The sequence below is a fragment of the Grammomys surdaster genome, unplaced genomic scaffold (genome assembly GCF_004785775.1).
Source record: "Grammomys surdaster isolate TR1022 unplaced genomic scaffold, NIH_TR_1.0 229, whole genome shotgun sequence".
Lineage (NCBI taxonomy): Eukaryota > Metazoa > Chordata > Mammalia > Rodentia > Muridae > Grammomys > Grammomys surdaster.
In genome coordinates, this window is record NW_021604674.1 from 3,316,549 (window position 1) to 3,331,930 (window position 15,382).

Genomic DNA, 15,382 nt, shown 5'->3' on the forward strand with positions numbered 1-15,382 from the left:
CTATCTATCTATCTATCTATCTATCTATCTATCTATCTATCTATCTAAATATCTCTATTCCCATAGTCTGATCGATGCTGACATATTATCTACAACACACAGTATGTGGATCTTTTGTGTACTATCAAGACATAGGTGCCCTGTAAAGGGGGGAGGGGTTTGGGACTATAGCTAAGGGTACACCTAATATGGATGATGCTACAGGTTCAGTCTCTGGTACCACACATACATACTTAAGATGATGAATATGGAAAGTCTAAGGAAGACGGAGACCCTTGTGGTTCGCCTCATAGTAGCTTAGTTAACATAAATCCCATATAATGAAAGCCTTAACCGACATGTCTCATTCTAAAGCCCCAGTCACTGGCATCTACAGGCATCCATATGCTATTGTCTATCATCAGTCTGAAAGTACAGGTTTGAAGAAAATGAGATTGCTCCCTTACCTCACTTGAATAAGACAAGAGACAGGGGACAGAAGAGAAGAACTGGTTTCTCTTATAAATGTAGATAGGAAAAAAGGACAGAGCCAGAATCAGGACTGAGGTTTGATGTTGTAGGGAAGAAGAGAGACTAGGAAAGGCCCAGGCTGAGGAATCTCAGAACTGTGTCTCCTGAGCACAGCACAGCTAGCCTCTGAGGGGCTCCTACATTGTTTCTGTTCATGCCCAGTTGTGGTTTTGTGGGGTCTGAGATGACAGGTAAGGCATTAAGCATTTTGAGTGTGTCACAGTAGTCAACAGAACTGGGCTGCTTCTGTTTGTTCATGTGACATTTCTTTAATACAAAATATTTTTATAGCAAAGCAAATTTTGACACCTCTTAAAACCTGGATTGCACGGGACACAGTCAACCTTCAGGGTCATTCTGTGATTTAAAGGAGCTAGGGTGGATGCAGGTGACGTCACACATTCTGTCACCAGGATAAAGGGACCCAGGAGGAAACTGTAGAAATGACAGGAAGACATGGGAAATTGGAAATCAGTGGAAGCTAGTTAGGTAGCTTCAAGCCCATGTGACTCTGACCTCTCTGTGCTTCACACCGGAGGCCTGTACTGTACAGTTTTTAGCCCTTGTGTTTCCCTCCTCTGTGAACTGGGTGAAATTGGCAGGAGGAGACATGTACAAACAGGACAGACTGGGTGAGCAGGGCCATGGACTCTCAATCCACTCACCTCATCAAAAAATGGATTATTCCCTCTCTTGATTCTCGTGCGGTGTGTCTGACCACAGATGTGAACTTTCACCACGGGCCTTATGTTGTTACCGCATAACTGACGGCCCTCAATCACTCTGACACGGATCTGCAAGCACAAAGTGGTGTTGTTACCACAGCTTCCCCAGCGTATGAAGCAAAGGAATCCTCCGGTGTCATCTCAGCTCTCTGGCTCATAAGGATGGCTAAAACTGGTACCTGAGACTTCCCAGTCTGGAAGGGTCCAGTCTCTGATCACTGAGCTGGAGAAAGGGTTCAGAGCTGGCCCCGGGGAAAGCAGGGCAGACTGAGATTCCAGCACTGAGTCCCTTTGCCTAGTCTTCAAGTGCCTCTAAAATGCACTCATCCTGAGAGCTAAGAAAAATGAAACCAGTACCTGAGCTGGGGCTAGATTTTGCTAATAAGCCTTCCTCTGCTTCCAGAATGAAGGAAAGTTCCCATTACATCCCTCTGAAGCAGCCTGTCTACTTTGACTAAACCCTTTGTGCTTATAGACTGGAAACTCTCCTTTCTGGGTTCATGTCCTTATATCATTTTTCAGTTGATCAGCCCCAGTCCATAGGACTATGTCTATCATGATGTCACAGCAGTGGCTGGGTTGTGGGCCATGGGGTGACAGTTCATGCAGAGAAGCAGAGCCCTTCCCACCTGGAAATCCTGTGGCTTGTTGGACAGCATCCTCCGGCTGTTCTTTCCTTTGGTGATCCTCCGAGCAAGCTGAGCTTCTGTCACTGTCCCAGATGGCCCCTTGGGCCCAGAGCCTCTGACCATGCCATCTACCCTGTCTTCATCTCCTTGATCTTCCTCCTCTTCTTCTGAAATACAGAAGGGGAACTAGTTAGCTATGGTCCTAAGCCTGCAACTATCTATCTAGTACCCTGGTCTCCTGGACTTGTCCTGTTCCCAAGGTAACAGGTAAAGTAGATGATTTGGTGGCACCATCTAGGAACTTGGTGCTTAGACACAGTTTCTTTCAGAAAACGCATTCATGCTATATTAGGACCTTTGGTCAGACCATCTTCACAGAGACAAGAGAACACCAGACAGCACAAAGATAGCGAGGGAAGTATTATGTCCTAGACCAGCTTTAGTGAGCTAGCCCTCACCTCAGGAGCCAGCCTGAGATCAGGGGCCAAAGAGATGAAGAAATGCTGTAGAGAACCAAATGTACAGATACACTTCAAGCTTCTCACCTCACATCCTCCATGCCCTGCTTCCCACTGCTTCTTCCTCTAGAGATCAACCCGGGAGCCATGTTGGGATCCCGCCTGCTCAACTTCTTAAGTCACAATTGCCAGGCTCACCAAGATAGCTCTCATAGCCCCTTTTTTGCTGAGCACCACAGTCATGTCCCCTCTTGTCTTTGCATCTGTGACTTCAACACCCATCTGTCCCCTCCTTTACATCCCAGTCACTCAACAGACTCAAGGGAGAAAGTGTTCCCCACACAGCCAGTTAATGTCCTCATTCTCTGCTGTCCTTTAGATCTTTCCCTATCAATGTCCCCTCACTCCTAAGGTCCCCAGGCAGCTCCTTGTCACTGTTACCTTACTCCTCTGCCTTTAACCGTGAACTACATGCAAACTTTTCTTTCTCTCAAAAAACCACATTCAGCTCTGCCTACCACCTCTCCCCCTCTCTTTTAGTCACTGAATCTTTAAAACTTATTGACAAACTTTAGCTCTTCTTTTCTTAAGAGACAAAGAGGGGCTCGGAAGACGGCTTAGTAAAATACACTAGTGCCAAGGGCTCAAAGACAGACAAATCCCTGGACCTCATTGGCTAATCAGCTTAGCCAACTCTATGAGCTTCAGATTCAATGTGAGAGTCCCATCCCAAAGAATAAGGTGGAGAGCAGCTGAGGAAGTCCTCAGGCATGGACCTCTAGCTGTGCAAGCACACACATGCATACACACACACACACTCACATATACACACACACAAGCATGTGCATGTGCTCACACATGCACACATTCACACACACACCAAAACTTCAAACTCGTGGTTATCTATAGAATATAATCTTAGAGAACCTAGAAGGTAAAAATTAGCAGCATTTGTCCATTCCACCTTCGGATTCTGAAACTCTTCCTTCAGAGAACAGTAAGTATTCCAAGAAGGAGGAGGGAACACCAAGGTCCTGCTGAACACACCCTTCTGCATAGGCTGTCTCCTTACCAACACGCTAGTGCCTCTGCTGGCATGGCACACTAATGAGACCCAGGCTTGGATGTGACCCAGTGCTACAAACAATGGCTGACCCTGTCATGACAACAAAGGACAATGCCAGGCTAGGAACTGCTGACTGAATGGGCGTAGGTCTTCCCAACACTATCGTAACAAAGATCTGCAAACTGGGTGGCTTCAAGCAATGTTCTCTGGCAGCCTCAGACTCTGAAAGTGAAATCTTAGGTGCTGGCAGAGGCATACTCCACACGAAACATCTGGGAAAGAGTACTCCTGCTTCTTCCCACACAGTGGCTCCTAGCGGTCCATAGCAACCATGCCAATCACTCCAATCACTTCCTGTAGTCATGTGACCTACTCCCTGCATATCTGAGTGCCCTTATTTCATCTCCTAAGGACTCCAGTCAACGGATTTAAAGTTTGCCATAATCCAGGACAACCTCATCTTAACTAACCACATACACATTCTGTTTCCAAATGATGTGTTCTGAAATTTCACATACACGTGACTTTTCAGGGGACATTACTCAACCCATTAGAGAAGGTATCTCTTGATTCTTCCTAGTTTGCTCAACTCTTTTACACAGGCAGCCCCAGTCCTCACCATCAACATCACCTTCCTGTCTGTTACCCCTTCATTTCTTCAGCACTCTTCTAGGCTCTCAGAGCCTGTGGTCTGACATTGTGGATGCCCTGCATATCCTTCAACCCCTCTTCTTCTCCATGTATATTATCCATAGGCTTGTTCAACTCTGTACATCATATTTTCCCTCTGCATCTAGGCAGCTCAACCCTGCTGAGAAGGGCACATACCATCTTGACTTGTTTCACGAGCTTTAAGTAGACTTCTGAGGCTTCCTCGCTATCTCCAACATTTCCAAGACAAAATTTTCTTGGCTCCTGACCTGAGATGGCTACTATAAGCCACCAAGATCAAATCAGGTCATCTTTCCAACTCCTATGGTTTGCATTGCTGAGAATGTACCCAGGACAGTCCACAAGCTAGGCAAGCACTCCATGGGCAAGCATTCTACCACTGAACTACAGTGCCACCCTCCAACACCCAGCAGTTATTCTTACCTGGAAAGCTTCATTCTCCATTAACAATCCTGCTTATTTCACTGAGATAACAAAGCCCAGATGCAAATATCTCTGTTTTTTTCAAGTACAAATCAACTATCTTACTAATGTATATGTTCTTTCCTGAAATACCTATGACTCCCAACTAGCTTCAGAGCAACTATCACCCTTAAATAGATCTTATCTCCTCTTGCTATTTAAAACTGATGTGGACTACACAGTGAATTCTAGGCAAGTCTAGGCTAGAGCGGAGCCCTGCCTTAAAACAACAACAAATAGAACTTCCTAGTTAGAAACCATCTGTATTATTTAATCCAGTCCCCTGATATTGCAAAGAATATCAGAGAGATTGACAACCTGAGAATAGATCAGAATCAGATCTGCTGACTCCTCATAGCTCAGAGTTCTCGTGACACACACCCCTTCCATTGTGTCTTGCTTTTCACAGTTCCCTGTGCAAATGCCATCCTGCTTCCTAACATGACAGTGCTACTTGGTCAAACACTCAAAAGCGTTGATCACCTCTGCCCTTCTTAAATGCTAGTAACTCTTTATGTGACCCTTGCTTTACCAGTGATGCTTCCATTAATACCTTGGAATGGTCCCCCATCATAACGTCAGCAAGTCAATCAAATGAATCCTCCCAACTCCTAAAATGAATTCTCTTCTTCCCAGAAACTCAAGAGTAGTATTTTTGAAGACTGCCACTATATGCAGTCCTGGAGACGGGAACAGTTCCTATTCAGCACAGAAAAGCTGGCAGTGCTCAGACATCTTACGCTACAGATATATTAGCCTTTGGTACCCTAACTAACTCCTAATGGGTAGTAACTGCTCTGTTCTTTCCAGACATCCTGCTCTTCTCCTCAAGGAAAAGATGGCACACATTGCCGTATCTGCCGGCCATCCCCTTCCTGCTTCCATCTCCCATCTGCCCTCACCCTGCTAGGATGGGAGAGCCTGGCAGCAGTTCCCAGTGTAGGCCGGCCACCTAGGGATGAACTGAGGAAGAGTGCTGGCCCACCTCGGCCTTCTGTCTCCTTCAGTCTCTCACACCTCTATCCTTTCTGCCAGGCACTCACTGGTCCATGACCCATTTAACTTTCTGTTCCTAACAAAACAGCTTTTCTGGAATAGCCTCTTCCCTGCCAGCCCTTTGGTCAATATTTACCACTTTCTTGTTGCTACCATGTTGCCTTTCTTTGCTTTATGATAATAATCTGGCCTCTTATGAAGTCTAGTTAAGTACTGGTTAAGTCAGACTCTAATGACTCTGAAACAAAGGTCACTGTAAAACCAGAACAAAGGGTTGGTAACATTATCTTCAGAGTAAGTTTTAAAATACAATACAGAGAGGCTGGAGAGATGATTCTGTGGTTAAGAGCACTGATTGCTCTTCTAAAGGACCTGAGTTTAATTCCCAGCAACCACAAATAATCTTACATAGATGCCTCACAAACATCTATGATGGGATCTGATTTCCTCCTCTGGCATGAAGACATACATGAAGACAGAGCATTCATATACATAAAATATATAAATAAATAAATAAATAAATCTTTAAAAAGAATTATATCAAAGAAATACAATACAGAGCATGAAAAGAGGAAATTTGGAAGCACAAAAGGGTAACATAGCAGCAGATGTTTAATTATATTTCTGGATTTCTTTTATCTTTGCTTTATTCATTCATTCATTTGTTTGTTTATTTTTTATAGATATAGTATCATGTATCCCAGGCTGGTCCTAAACTCTTTATGTGGTCAAAGCTGGCTTTGAATATATGATCTTCCTACTTAACAGCCAGGATTACAGTCCTACTCTACCTGGCTTTTTATTATTGTTATTATTTGCTTGTTTGTTGAGACAGTGTTTTGCTATGTAGCCTTGGCTGGCCCGGCACTCACTATAGAGCCAAGGCTGGTCTTAAACTTGTGGCAAACTCTTGCCTCTTAAGTGTACCTCTTACAGTGAGTGCCTCTTAACAGTGAGCATCACCACATCTAGATTATGTTTCTGGGCTTCTAAAATGTTAGAAGTCATATAACTGTGCTACTGTAAGATAGTCATTATCTTCCCATTCCAATTCTTGGATAAATAGCAATTACGTGCCCAAAATCTTATGACATGTCACCTTAGTCTCTCTCTCTCCCCCCCCAGTCTCTCTGTCTCTGTCTCTGTCTCTGTCTCTGTCTCTCTCTCTCTCTCTCACACACACACACACACACACACACACACAGAGTATTGAAAAAAAACTTAGCAAACATTGAGAAACACAGCCTTAGGATTCATCCTGGAAGCATATGCCTTTGATAGCACAAGCTGTAAGCCAGTGTCAGACACATTACCTCATAGGCCTCTCAATGTAAGGTGACTGGATAAACATGCAATAATTTGTTTGGCTCCTTTCTGGAGAAGAATTTATAGCATTTGCTGAGCTGCTGTTACTCAGTCTATCTTATCTTTCTAGTGTCTGTGAGCTCCTCGGGGACTAGCACTGCCTTTCTCATCTCTGCATGCAACATGTACAGGTATCCGTAACTGTACATGAAGTACTTTCTAAAGTAGTTCAAATTTACCTTCAAGCGAAAGCAATTGTGTTATTCATGAAATGAGATAAATTTGGAATACCACAATCAGCTATGAATGAGTTTTTTCTATTCTTTAGTTGGACAAAGTACATATTGAACAGATGGTTCTTTAAAAATAGATGTGAGATTTTAAAAATAGCTCATTCTGATAACAGAAATGTACACTCCAGTCAAGCTCACTGGCAGAATGTGAACAAGTTGCCATGGTAACACGTTTCTAGGCTGCCAAATCTTTAGACTGGCTCATCCCATCTCTCTATCATAGGATCAGTTTCTAAGATGGTCTGTAAGGGGACATCTTTGACATTACACACTTTCAGTCAACCATATAATGCACTATGCTCTGAATCTTCTGCTGTTTTGACCTAAGGGCTCCTCAAAAGTATTCTTTTAAAAGAAACTTCTGAAGTGTTTGATTGTTTGGTCAGGACCAGTTTTTTTTTTTCCAACTTGCCCAGGGCATCCTTTGACCACCTTTCTTTTGTACTAGATTGCTAAGATGTTACACAGCAGCCACCATATGAGTGGACACCTTTAACATCACTATCTGTAGCTGCTGGCAGATGTATCTCAGGAGAATGAGATATTTTTCCTTCCTGTGTCTTCTGAGGTCTTTTTTATGGTCTTGCATTTTAATAAGCAGATCTTTCTTTTGTATTAAAAAATAGATAACAAGCTAAAATTTGAAAAATTGAAAATGTCTATATAAGTTAAGGGAAACATTCATTACTTTTATGTGAAATGAGAATTCTTTGAGAGTTAGCTAAAGGGGTAATGATCTGGGCCTGATGTTCTGTGTATAACATTAAAGTGTGCAACAATAAAAATCAATGGCTGTTTTTCCTAATTAATGAAAATTGGTTCTCTCTCTTTATCTCTTCGCCTCTCTGTCTTTCTTTCTGTCCCTCTGTCTTTCTGTGTCTCTCTCTCACCTTTCCCTCATTGTTTCTTCTGTCTCTTTTTTGTACTTCCTCAAATAAGTGACTTTAAGCCTGAGTATGAAACCAGCATTCTGAATGTTACCTCTGACCCAGCCCTAGTGAGTAATAATTTTATATAACAAAGCATACGAATGCTTACAGATTAATGAAACTTATTCTTGTTCTAAATCAAGAAATTCTACCTTGCCGTATTATACTTATATTGTCTCCTGACACAAAACAGCTATACACTATAGTGACACAGTGGAGTGCAGGATAGTGATGCAGTAGAGTGTAGCATAGTGATGCAGTAGAGTGCAGGATAGTGATGCAGTGGAGTACAGTGTAGTGATGCAGTAGAGTGCAGGATAGTGATGCAGTAGAGTTCAGGATAGTGATGCAGTGGAGTGCAGGATAGTGATGCAGTGGAGTGCAGGATAGTGATGCAGTAGAGTTCAGGATAGTGATGCAGTGGAGTACAGTGTAGTGATGCAGTGGAGTGCAGGATAGTGATGCAGTAGAGTTCAGGATAGTGATGCAGTGGAGTACAGTGTAGTGATGCAGTAGAGTGCAGGATAGTGATGCAGTGGAGTTCAGGATAGTGATGCAGTGGAGTGCAGGATAGTGATGCAATGGAGTGCAGGATAGTGATGCAGTAGAGTGCAGGATAGTGATGCAGTGGAGTGCAGGATAGTGATGCAGTAGAGTGCAGGATAGTGATGCAGTTGAGTGGAGTGTAGCTTCAAGCTGATTGGGATAGTGGAAACTTCTGTGTTAGACCTGGCCAGCGTTTGCTCAGGCCTGCCGTTGAGTGGCAGGGAGGGAGCTTCTTGGGCCTGGTAGACCTTCCAGTCTCCAGTGCTGCCAGATCACCAGGCTGCCACAGATGATGTCATGCCAAGTGTGAGAAACAGCCTCAGGTTAAGGTACCTTGGGGGAGGGTTATTTCTTCCCTGAGAGGGTGCCTCATTTCTAAGGAAGCAGAGACTTGCTATGGTGAAATCATATTTGTGTCACTGAGTATTGTAAGTTCCTATGGCCAATCTAAAAAGACAAATGACACAGGAGGACAAGTGGCTTGTGCTGAAGCAAACAAATGACTTCAGTACTAAGTGGGTGTTTGAGGGGAAGGAAAAGGGATCAGGGCTCAGCGAAAGAAAAAGAGGACCCAGTCCAAAGGCATTGGCCATGAGAAAGGTGGCTGGGAAGACATCTCAGCCATCACACCTTTAGGAACTGTGAAATATAAAGGCTCTTGAACCTCACAACCTGAGACATTGTATTTAGTGGAAATCACAGAGCTAAAGAGCAAGACCATAACAGTTCTACAGTCTGTGTGTAGTGGATGGCTCACTGCCAGAGTGCTCACCGTGGGACCTGTTTCATCCTCCCCTCTGCTGGAAAAAAATTTGGTATATACTTGTACCTGTCTAGTGGGCAGGGAGCTATGGGTACTGTAAAGTTAGAGTTTCTCTAGAGACTCTCTTTGTGTGATTAGCCAATTCTCCTTGGGGAATGTCTCCTTGGGGTGAGAGGGGTCATCAGGAGGGACAGCTTACCTCCCACGCCTGGCACACTGGTTCCGCTCGGATCATTTGGATGTGGACCTGAAGGTGGTGTATATCCAATTACCAGGTCAATGGTGGCCTGGATAGAAAGAATCCATTGCACAGAGTCAGTGCAGGGAAGAGAATATTACAGACTTAGTATGAACAGTTCTTCGTGGGTAGGAGTCTTGGAAGGGCTGGGCAAGAAAGAGAGACCACAGAGGTGAGAAGGACGATGTTATGTTGGACTATGCCTGTCTTACCCCAGGTGAGCCAGGGCAGAGCTGGAAAGAAGCCACTTTATCACAGGTTGCCAAGGGTAACCTCACTGACTAAAGTAAAGCTGTAACAAGCAAGTGTGAACATGTAGCTAGCTTCTGTCCTGCAGTGGTGATGGCCTCTGTTCATAGAAGTACAACCAGAGATGCTCATTTAGAATGAATAATTCATTTGTTGTTCATGTATACTAATTACTGAGATTTCTTTTGATAGTTTTCTACAGGGAAGAATTTTGGGACTAACAAAAAGATATATAATAGCACAAATCATAAGAGAGAATGAAAGGAGAAACTGAATCTGATTAAAGACAAATGCACAAATCATAAAGTTAAACATAATTGCCATCCCCTCCCCCTACATTAACTGTGATCCCAGGAAACCCAGGAAACCCAGGAATCAAACAAAAAGGCAACATAGCAGAGCTTATGTCTTTACACTTCATGAACCTTTAAGACTTCAAAAACTTTGGCAGAAAAATTAAACAAACAAACAAACAAACAAAACCCCTGCCCTTCTCCCTAAAGTGCCAAGAATGGGAACCAGGGCCGCAAATATGCTGGTGTTCTGCCACTGAGCCATGTCCCCAGTCTTGAAGAAGGATTGCTAGTTTTTATTTCAGCAAACACATGCCCATTGACTATCATAATTATTTCATAAAGGAAAAGGCATATTAGTACCCAATGTGGGGAAAGACAAACTTCAAATTAAGAAAGTACTTTGCAAATGGGGATTCTCCACCCCTGACCCTACACACATCAGGTTAGAAGATAAAATACAGGGGCTGGAGAGATGGCTCAGCGGTTAAGAGTACCAACTACTCTTCAGAGGACCCAGATTTGATTTCTAGCATTCACAAGGCGGCCCTGAAACTCCAGCCTCAGGTGATCTGACACTTTCTTCTGGCCTCTGTGGCCACTGTATGCAGGCAAAACACCCATACACATAAAATAAAAAGTAAAAAAAAAAAAGATGAAATACAGAATAATATATTTTAATATTTAGGACACAGCTACTATTATTGTGACACATTATTTATCTGAAGTTCAAATCTAAGTGTGCCCTCTTCCTTCATTTCCTGGTTTTGTTGTGGCTAATGATTCTCACACATGCGTGGACAGACACATATACTGTATTGCTCCTGTTTTTTCTTGTCTGCTGATTACTGAATGTTTCTTCATGGGTCAGCACATTCTGTGTGTGAGACAGGCCTGGGGACACTGAACAGGATTATAGACAAGTATGTTCATAGTATCTATAATATGCAAATGACATGCATATCAGGCAAGCAGTCCCTGGAGCAGCATCTGTGGCCATTCATTCACAGCCCAAGGTTCAGTATGAAGGCTGTGTGCTGGCGCCATGGAGCCCAAAGTTAACGTGAGAAATTGTACTTTTAAAACCTAGCATACTGCTGTTTTACACGTAGCGGTCCCAGTTGTTTCAACACTCCTAGGGATGCTTAAGAATTTCGGTGTGGGGGAGGGGACCTGAGGGGCAGTGTTCATCTTAGTCCCAAAAGTTCAACTGCTTTAGAACAGTCTATGAGATCTCTTCTGTGGTATATACATGCATGGATACATGTGTATGTGTGTGTATTGTGTACATATGGACCAAACAACAACAACAACAAACCAACAATCCAAAAAACCATGACATCCTGCCTTGCCATGACACCATTTCTCCTCTGTAGGTTTTGGGTAGTCAGATGGCAGAGAACATTGTGAATGTATGTGTTATGGTCAGAATCCTGACTCACGGCTGGCCGATGTAGCTTCAGAGATCAACACAGCCTCAATGGCATTCTCTCCCTTGGATTCTGAAAGGCCTCTCCTGTGTTTGTGCTTACTGTGATGCCTCTAGCATTAAAAAAAAAGAAAATTTCCCAGATTCACAAGCAAAACAAATTGGTTCAAAAATGAAGGGGACTGGAGGCCGTGGGCTGAGCATGACAGCATTTGATGACTTCTTAGTAGCCGTATAGCATCTAAACCTGAGTTACTTGAGTCAAGTTTTAAAACACATTTTGAATTATTTTTTTGGACCCAGTATATCATTATGTATTTCTGCTTACCCTGGAATTCACTAATAAATGAAGTTGAAATTCTCAGAAATCATCCTGCCTCAACCTCCCAACTGCTGGGAGCTTTGAATTCTGATTTTATGTCAGACAATATGTATTCATATAGAGGGGTTGAGATCAGAAGAAATTCAGCAATCAATGTGGTGAGAAAGCTGATGATATTATTGTCTTGACACAGAAGACAACAAACCTTCTTTGTCTGCTATTTTAGATACCCAACCTAAAGGCTAGATAGCTAAAGTTAAATGCCAACACCCATGTGAATAGCATTGAGCTAAACCAGAAGGGTCCTGCTTACCATATGGAATTCTGTCAAATAAAATCAAATCTCAAATTTGCTGATTCTGTGACTGAAAATTGAGGATAAGACCCGTGTCATTGACAAATGGATCCATTTATCATGAAACCAAACTTCCTGAATTTTGTGTAATGAGCTGATTATCAAACTAAAGCCTTTCCTAAATTGGTTTTTCCTTAACCATCTTATTCTGTCTTTCCACAGAAGAGCACTCACCCCAGTGTCCTGTCCCTTTTCATTTAGCAGGGAAGTCTGTTTGTACGGCAAAGATCTGTTCTGGTCCCCGATCAGGTCCTTCAGGGAGACAGATGCTGTGCCAATTAATCTGTAGGGAAAACAAGAAAGCACACAGCAGCTTAAGAGGGAGCACTAGCCACAGGTCATTAGAATACCCAATACCCTCACATTCGTTTCTCCTTATATCTGCCCTGGCAGAAGTTCAGATACTCTAAAAAGACACCCAGAAGACTACTGAAACAAGAGTCTCCAAGAAATTGTAATTTCTCTAGGAGACTTGTGCAAAGAGAAGAAAAAAGTTAAAATGTTGTACCAGCCAGAAGAGGAACTTGTCCCCAGGAAGAAACTTCCCGTAATTCTGACAATAGTCAGACCGCCTTGTATAAGAGACTAGCAAGGATAGGTCACTGCTGGATGGGCCCACACCGTGGTCAGTACCACACCTTGATCAGGACTACTCAGTTCTTCATACCTGTTGCCCCCATTAGACCTAAACCTCGTATCAGCACCCCCAAAAATGGAGCTTGGGGGTCAGTTTACCTCTATTTGTTTCTCTTCTCACTGTGTCCTCACAGAATAAACCTCCTGTCTCTGCCTTTTACTATTATGTGTCTCTTTCATGGGCTTCCTGAGCCTCACTAGATAGAGTCACCAGAGACTAGGCTTTGACCCTGACATCTCCAGTAACGTTGTCATTAAAACCACCACATAACTAATGAGAGACAGAATATTTCACAGTGAGCAGAACACGTGTTACTTCCCCAAGACAAGGAGTCATCTGAGGGTCAGACTGTAATGTCCATGAAATTCTGACAGTCAAGAATGAGGAAATGAGGGTACGCCTGAATACTGGCCCCCAGAATCCAGAAAAAGAGAGATGTTCTCCCTGCTCTCTCTTCCTGGTCCCTGGACTCACTGCAGGCCTCTATCACTCATGTTCCTGCTCTCTGCAGCACAAGTCTGATGAACAGAGGAGCAAACACAGGTCTGCCTCTAGCATACGCTCCCCCGGACACACCAGCTGTCTCTTTTGCTCACTGCTCCAATCTCATGGCAGGCACGTAAAAGGTCTTTGTGGAATGGTGGAAAGAATGAATAAGTCTACAGCTACTGCCAATGAATATAGAAATGCTTATTTAATTAAAGTATGTTTTAAAAGGTTTCTTTTTTAAAAAAACACACATCTGCTGGGAGTTAGTCTATATTAACATGTGTAAAGGGGAAAAAATAATCCATGGAAAACTGTCTAAACTTGGAGGAGGTGACCTGGAATGTGTGTGGAGGAGGGGACCAGAGAGGCACAAAGCTTGAGGGTGTGCTTTTAGTTTAATGTGCAAGCCACAACGTTGGGATAGAGAAACAGGGAGAATGATGTCTGATTACTTACAGCTGGCCTATGTTTGCAGTGACATATTAATGGAGAGCAGTTTTATAAAACAGAATATCACTAGCATTAGAGCAGGAAACCAAGCACCAAGCCCCAAGTGGTGGAGGAGATGATTTTTGGGCTTGTGATGCTACTCAGGGCTTTACATGGTGCTAGACAAGCACCCAACCACTGAGCTACGTCTCCAGGCCAAAAGAGATTCACAGTTATGTTCATTCTGTTTTGTGCTGGAGACAGGGTGTATGGTTTGAATCAGAGTGGTTCCTATAGGCACACATGTTTAAAAACTTGGTCCCCAATTGATGGAACTGTTTGGAAAGGATTAGAGGGTGTGGCCTTGCTGGGGGTGTGTCTCTGGGGGAAGAGCTTTGAGGTTTCAAAGGACTTGCCATTCCTAATGCGCACTGCTCTCGGCCTCTTGCTTATGGATTGAGATGTGAGCTCTCGGCTGTTTCTGCCATCATGCCTTTGCTCTACCACCATCTAACCTCCTGAAACTGTAAGCCTAATAATGTTTTATTTTGTTACATTGCCTTGGTCATGGTGTTTTGTCATAGCAATAGAAAAGTAGCTAAGTAACCCAGTATGTACTTAAACTCAGTATATAGTCTATATTGGTCACAAACTCATAATTCCTTCTATTTTTGCATTCTAAGTATTGATATTACTGTCACGTACTACCATGCCTGGCAGAAGAGTGTGCGTGTAAGTGTGTGTGTGTGTGTGTGTGTGTGTGTGTGTGTGTGTGTGTGTGTGTATAAGCCAAACATGGCAGTACACACTTATACTCCGAGCACCCAGGAGACAGAGACAGGGGGGGGAATCAAGTGTTCGAGGCTAGCCTGGACTGCACAGTAAGATCCTGTCTCCAAAAAAATTCCCCAACAATAGTACACGGTAGAGAGACTGGTTGGTTGTTTTCATGTAACTCTAGGCAATGTGTACTTACAAGCATAAGTAATAAACAGGAAAATTTATTTTATAGAACACTGTTTCATCTTAAAATGTATTCTTTAAAGCTCTGAAAGTGGATTTGGAGGACAGCCCTTTCCTAGTATGCACAAGGCCTTGGTTCAATCTTTTGCACAGTCAGGAAAAAAAGGAAGTAAAGTTGAGGTCAGGGCAAAAATTTCTGAAGTCTTGCTGTTGGTGTAGGTACACCATATTTGGAGGTACAGGTGTATATCCAGGTTCTCAGACCTCAGAGATAGGACCAGGCTGTAAGTGTGGATCTGTCACTCACCACATACCTCACTGACTCCGAGCATTAAGCTGCTCTCCTCTCTAGGAATAGTAGACTCTATTGCACAAGACCAGAACACCACTGCAGTTTCAGATAGTTTTCCCAGTAATCTGGACTATTTGTCCATGGATTCTTGGAAGAGTGAATAGTCTGATACAGAGCTGCATGTATATACAACTCTCAGTACATGGAAACTATCGCAGGTTCTTATCTCTTCTGACATAGCACAAGACAGCCCCTAGCCAGCAACAGAAAAACCATTTGCCTTCAGAAGGATGAGTGAGTCTTACAGCAGTTAGGTCCACCAGACAGGGCCG

General features: G+C 43.3%; 1 protein-coding gene across 2 annotated transcripts in view; it reads right to left on the bottom strand.

Annotated features, from left to right (window-relative positions):
* The window catches only part of Myof (myoferlin), a 146,438-nt gene that overhangs the window by 90,144 nt on the left and 40,912 nt on the right, over positions 1–15,382 (bottom strand). For both annotated transcript variants that reach the window (XM_028773469.1, XM_028773470.1), the window contains exons 4-7: positions 12,415–12,523; positions 9,554–9,641; positions 1,865–2,031; positions 1,176–1,304 (exon numbers count right to left, since the gene is read on the bottom strand). In XM_028773469.1, the coding sequence (XP_028629302.1) occupies positions 1,176–1,304; positions 1,865–2,031; positions 9,554–9,641; positions 12,415–12,523 (493 nt within the window). The remainder of the gene's footprint in view (positions 1–1,175; positions 1,305–1,864; positions 2,032–9,553; positions 9,642–12,414; positions 12,524–15,382) is intronic.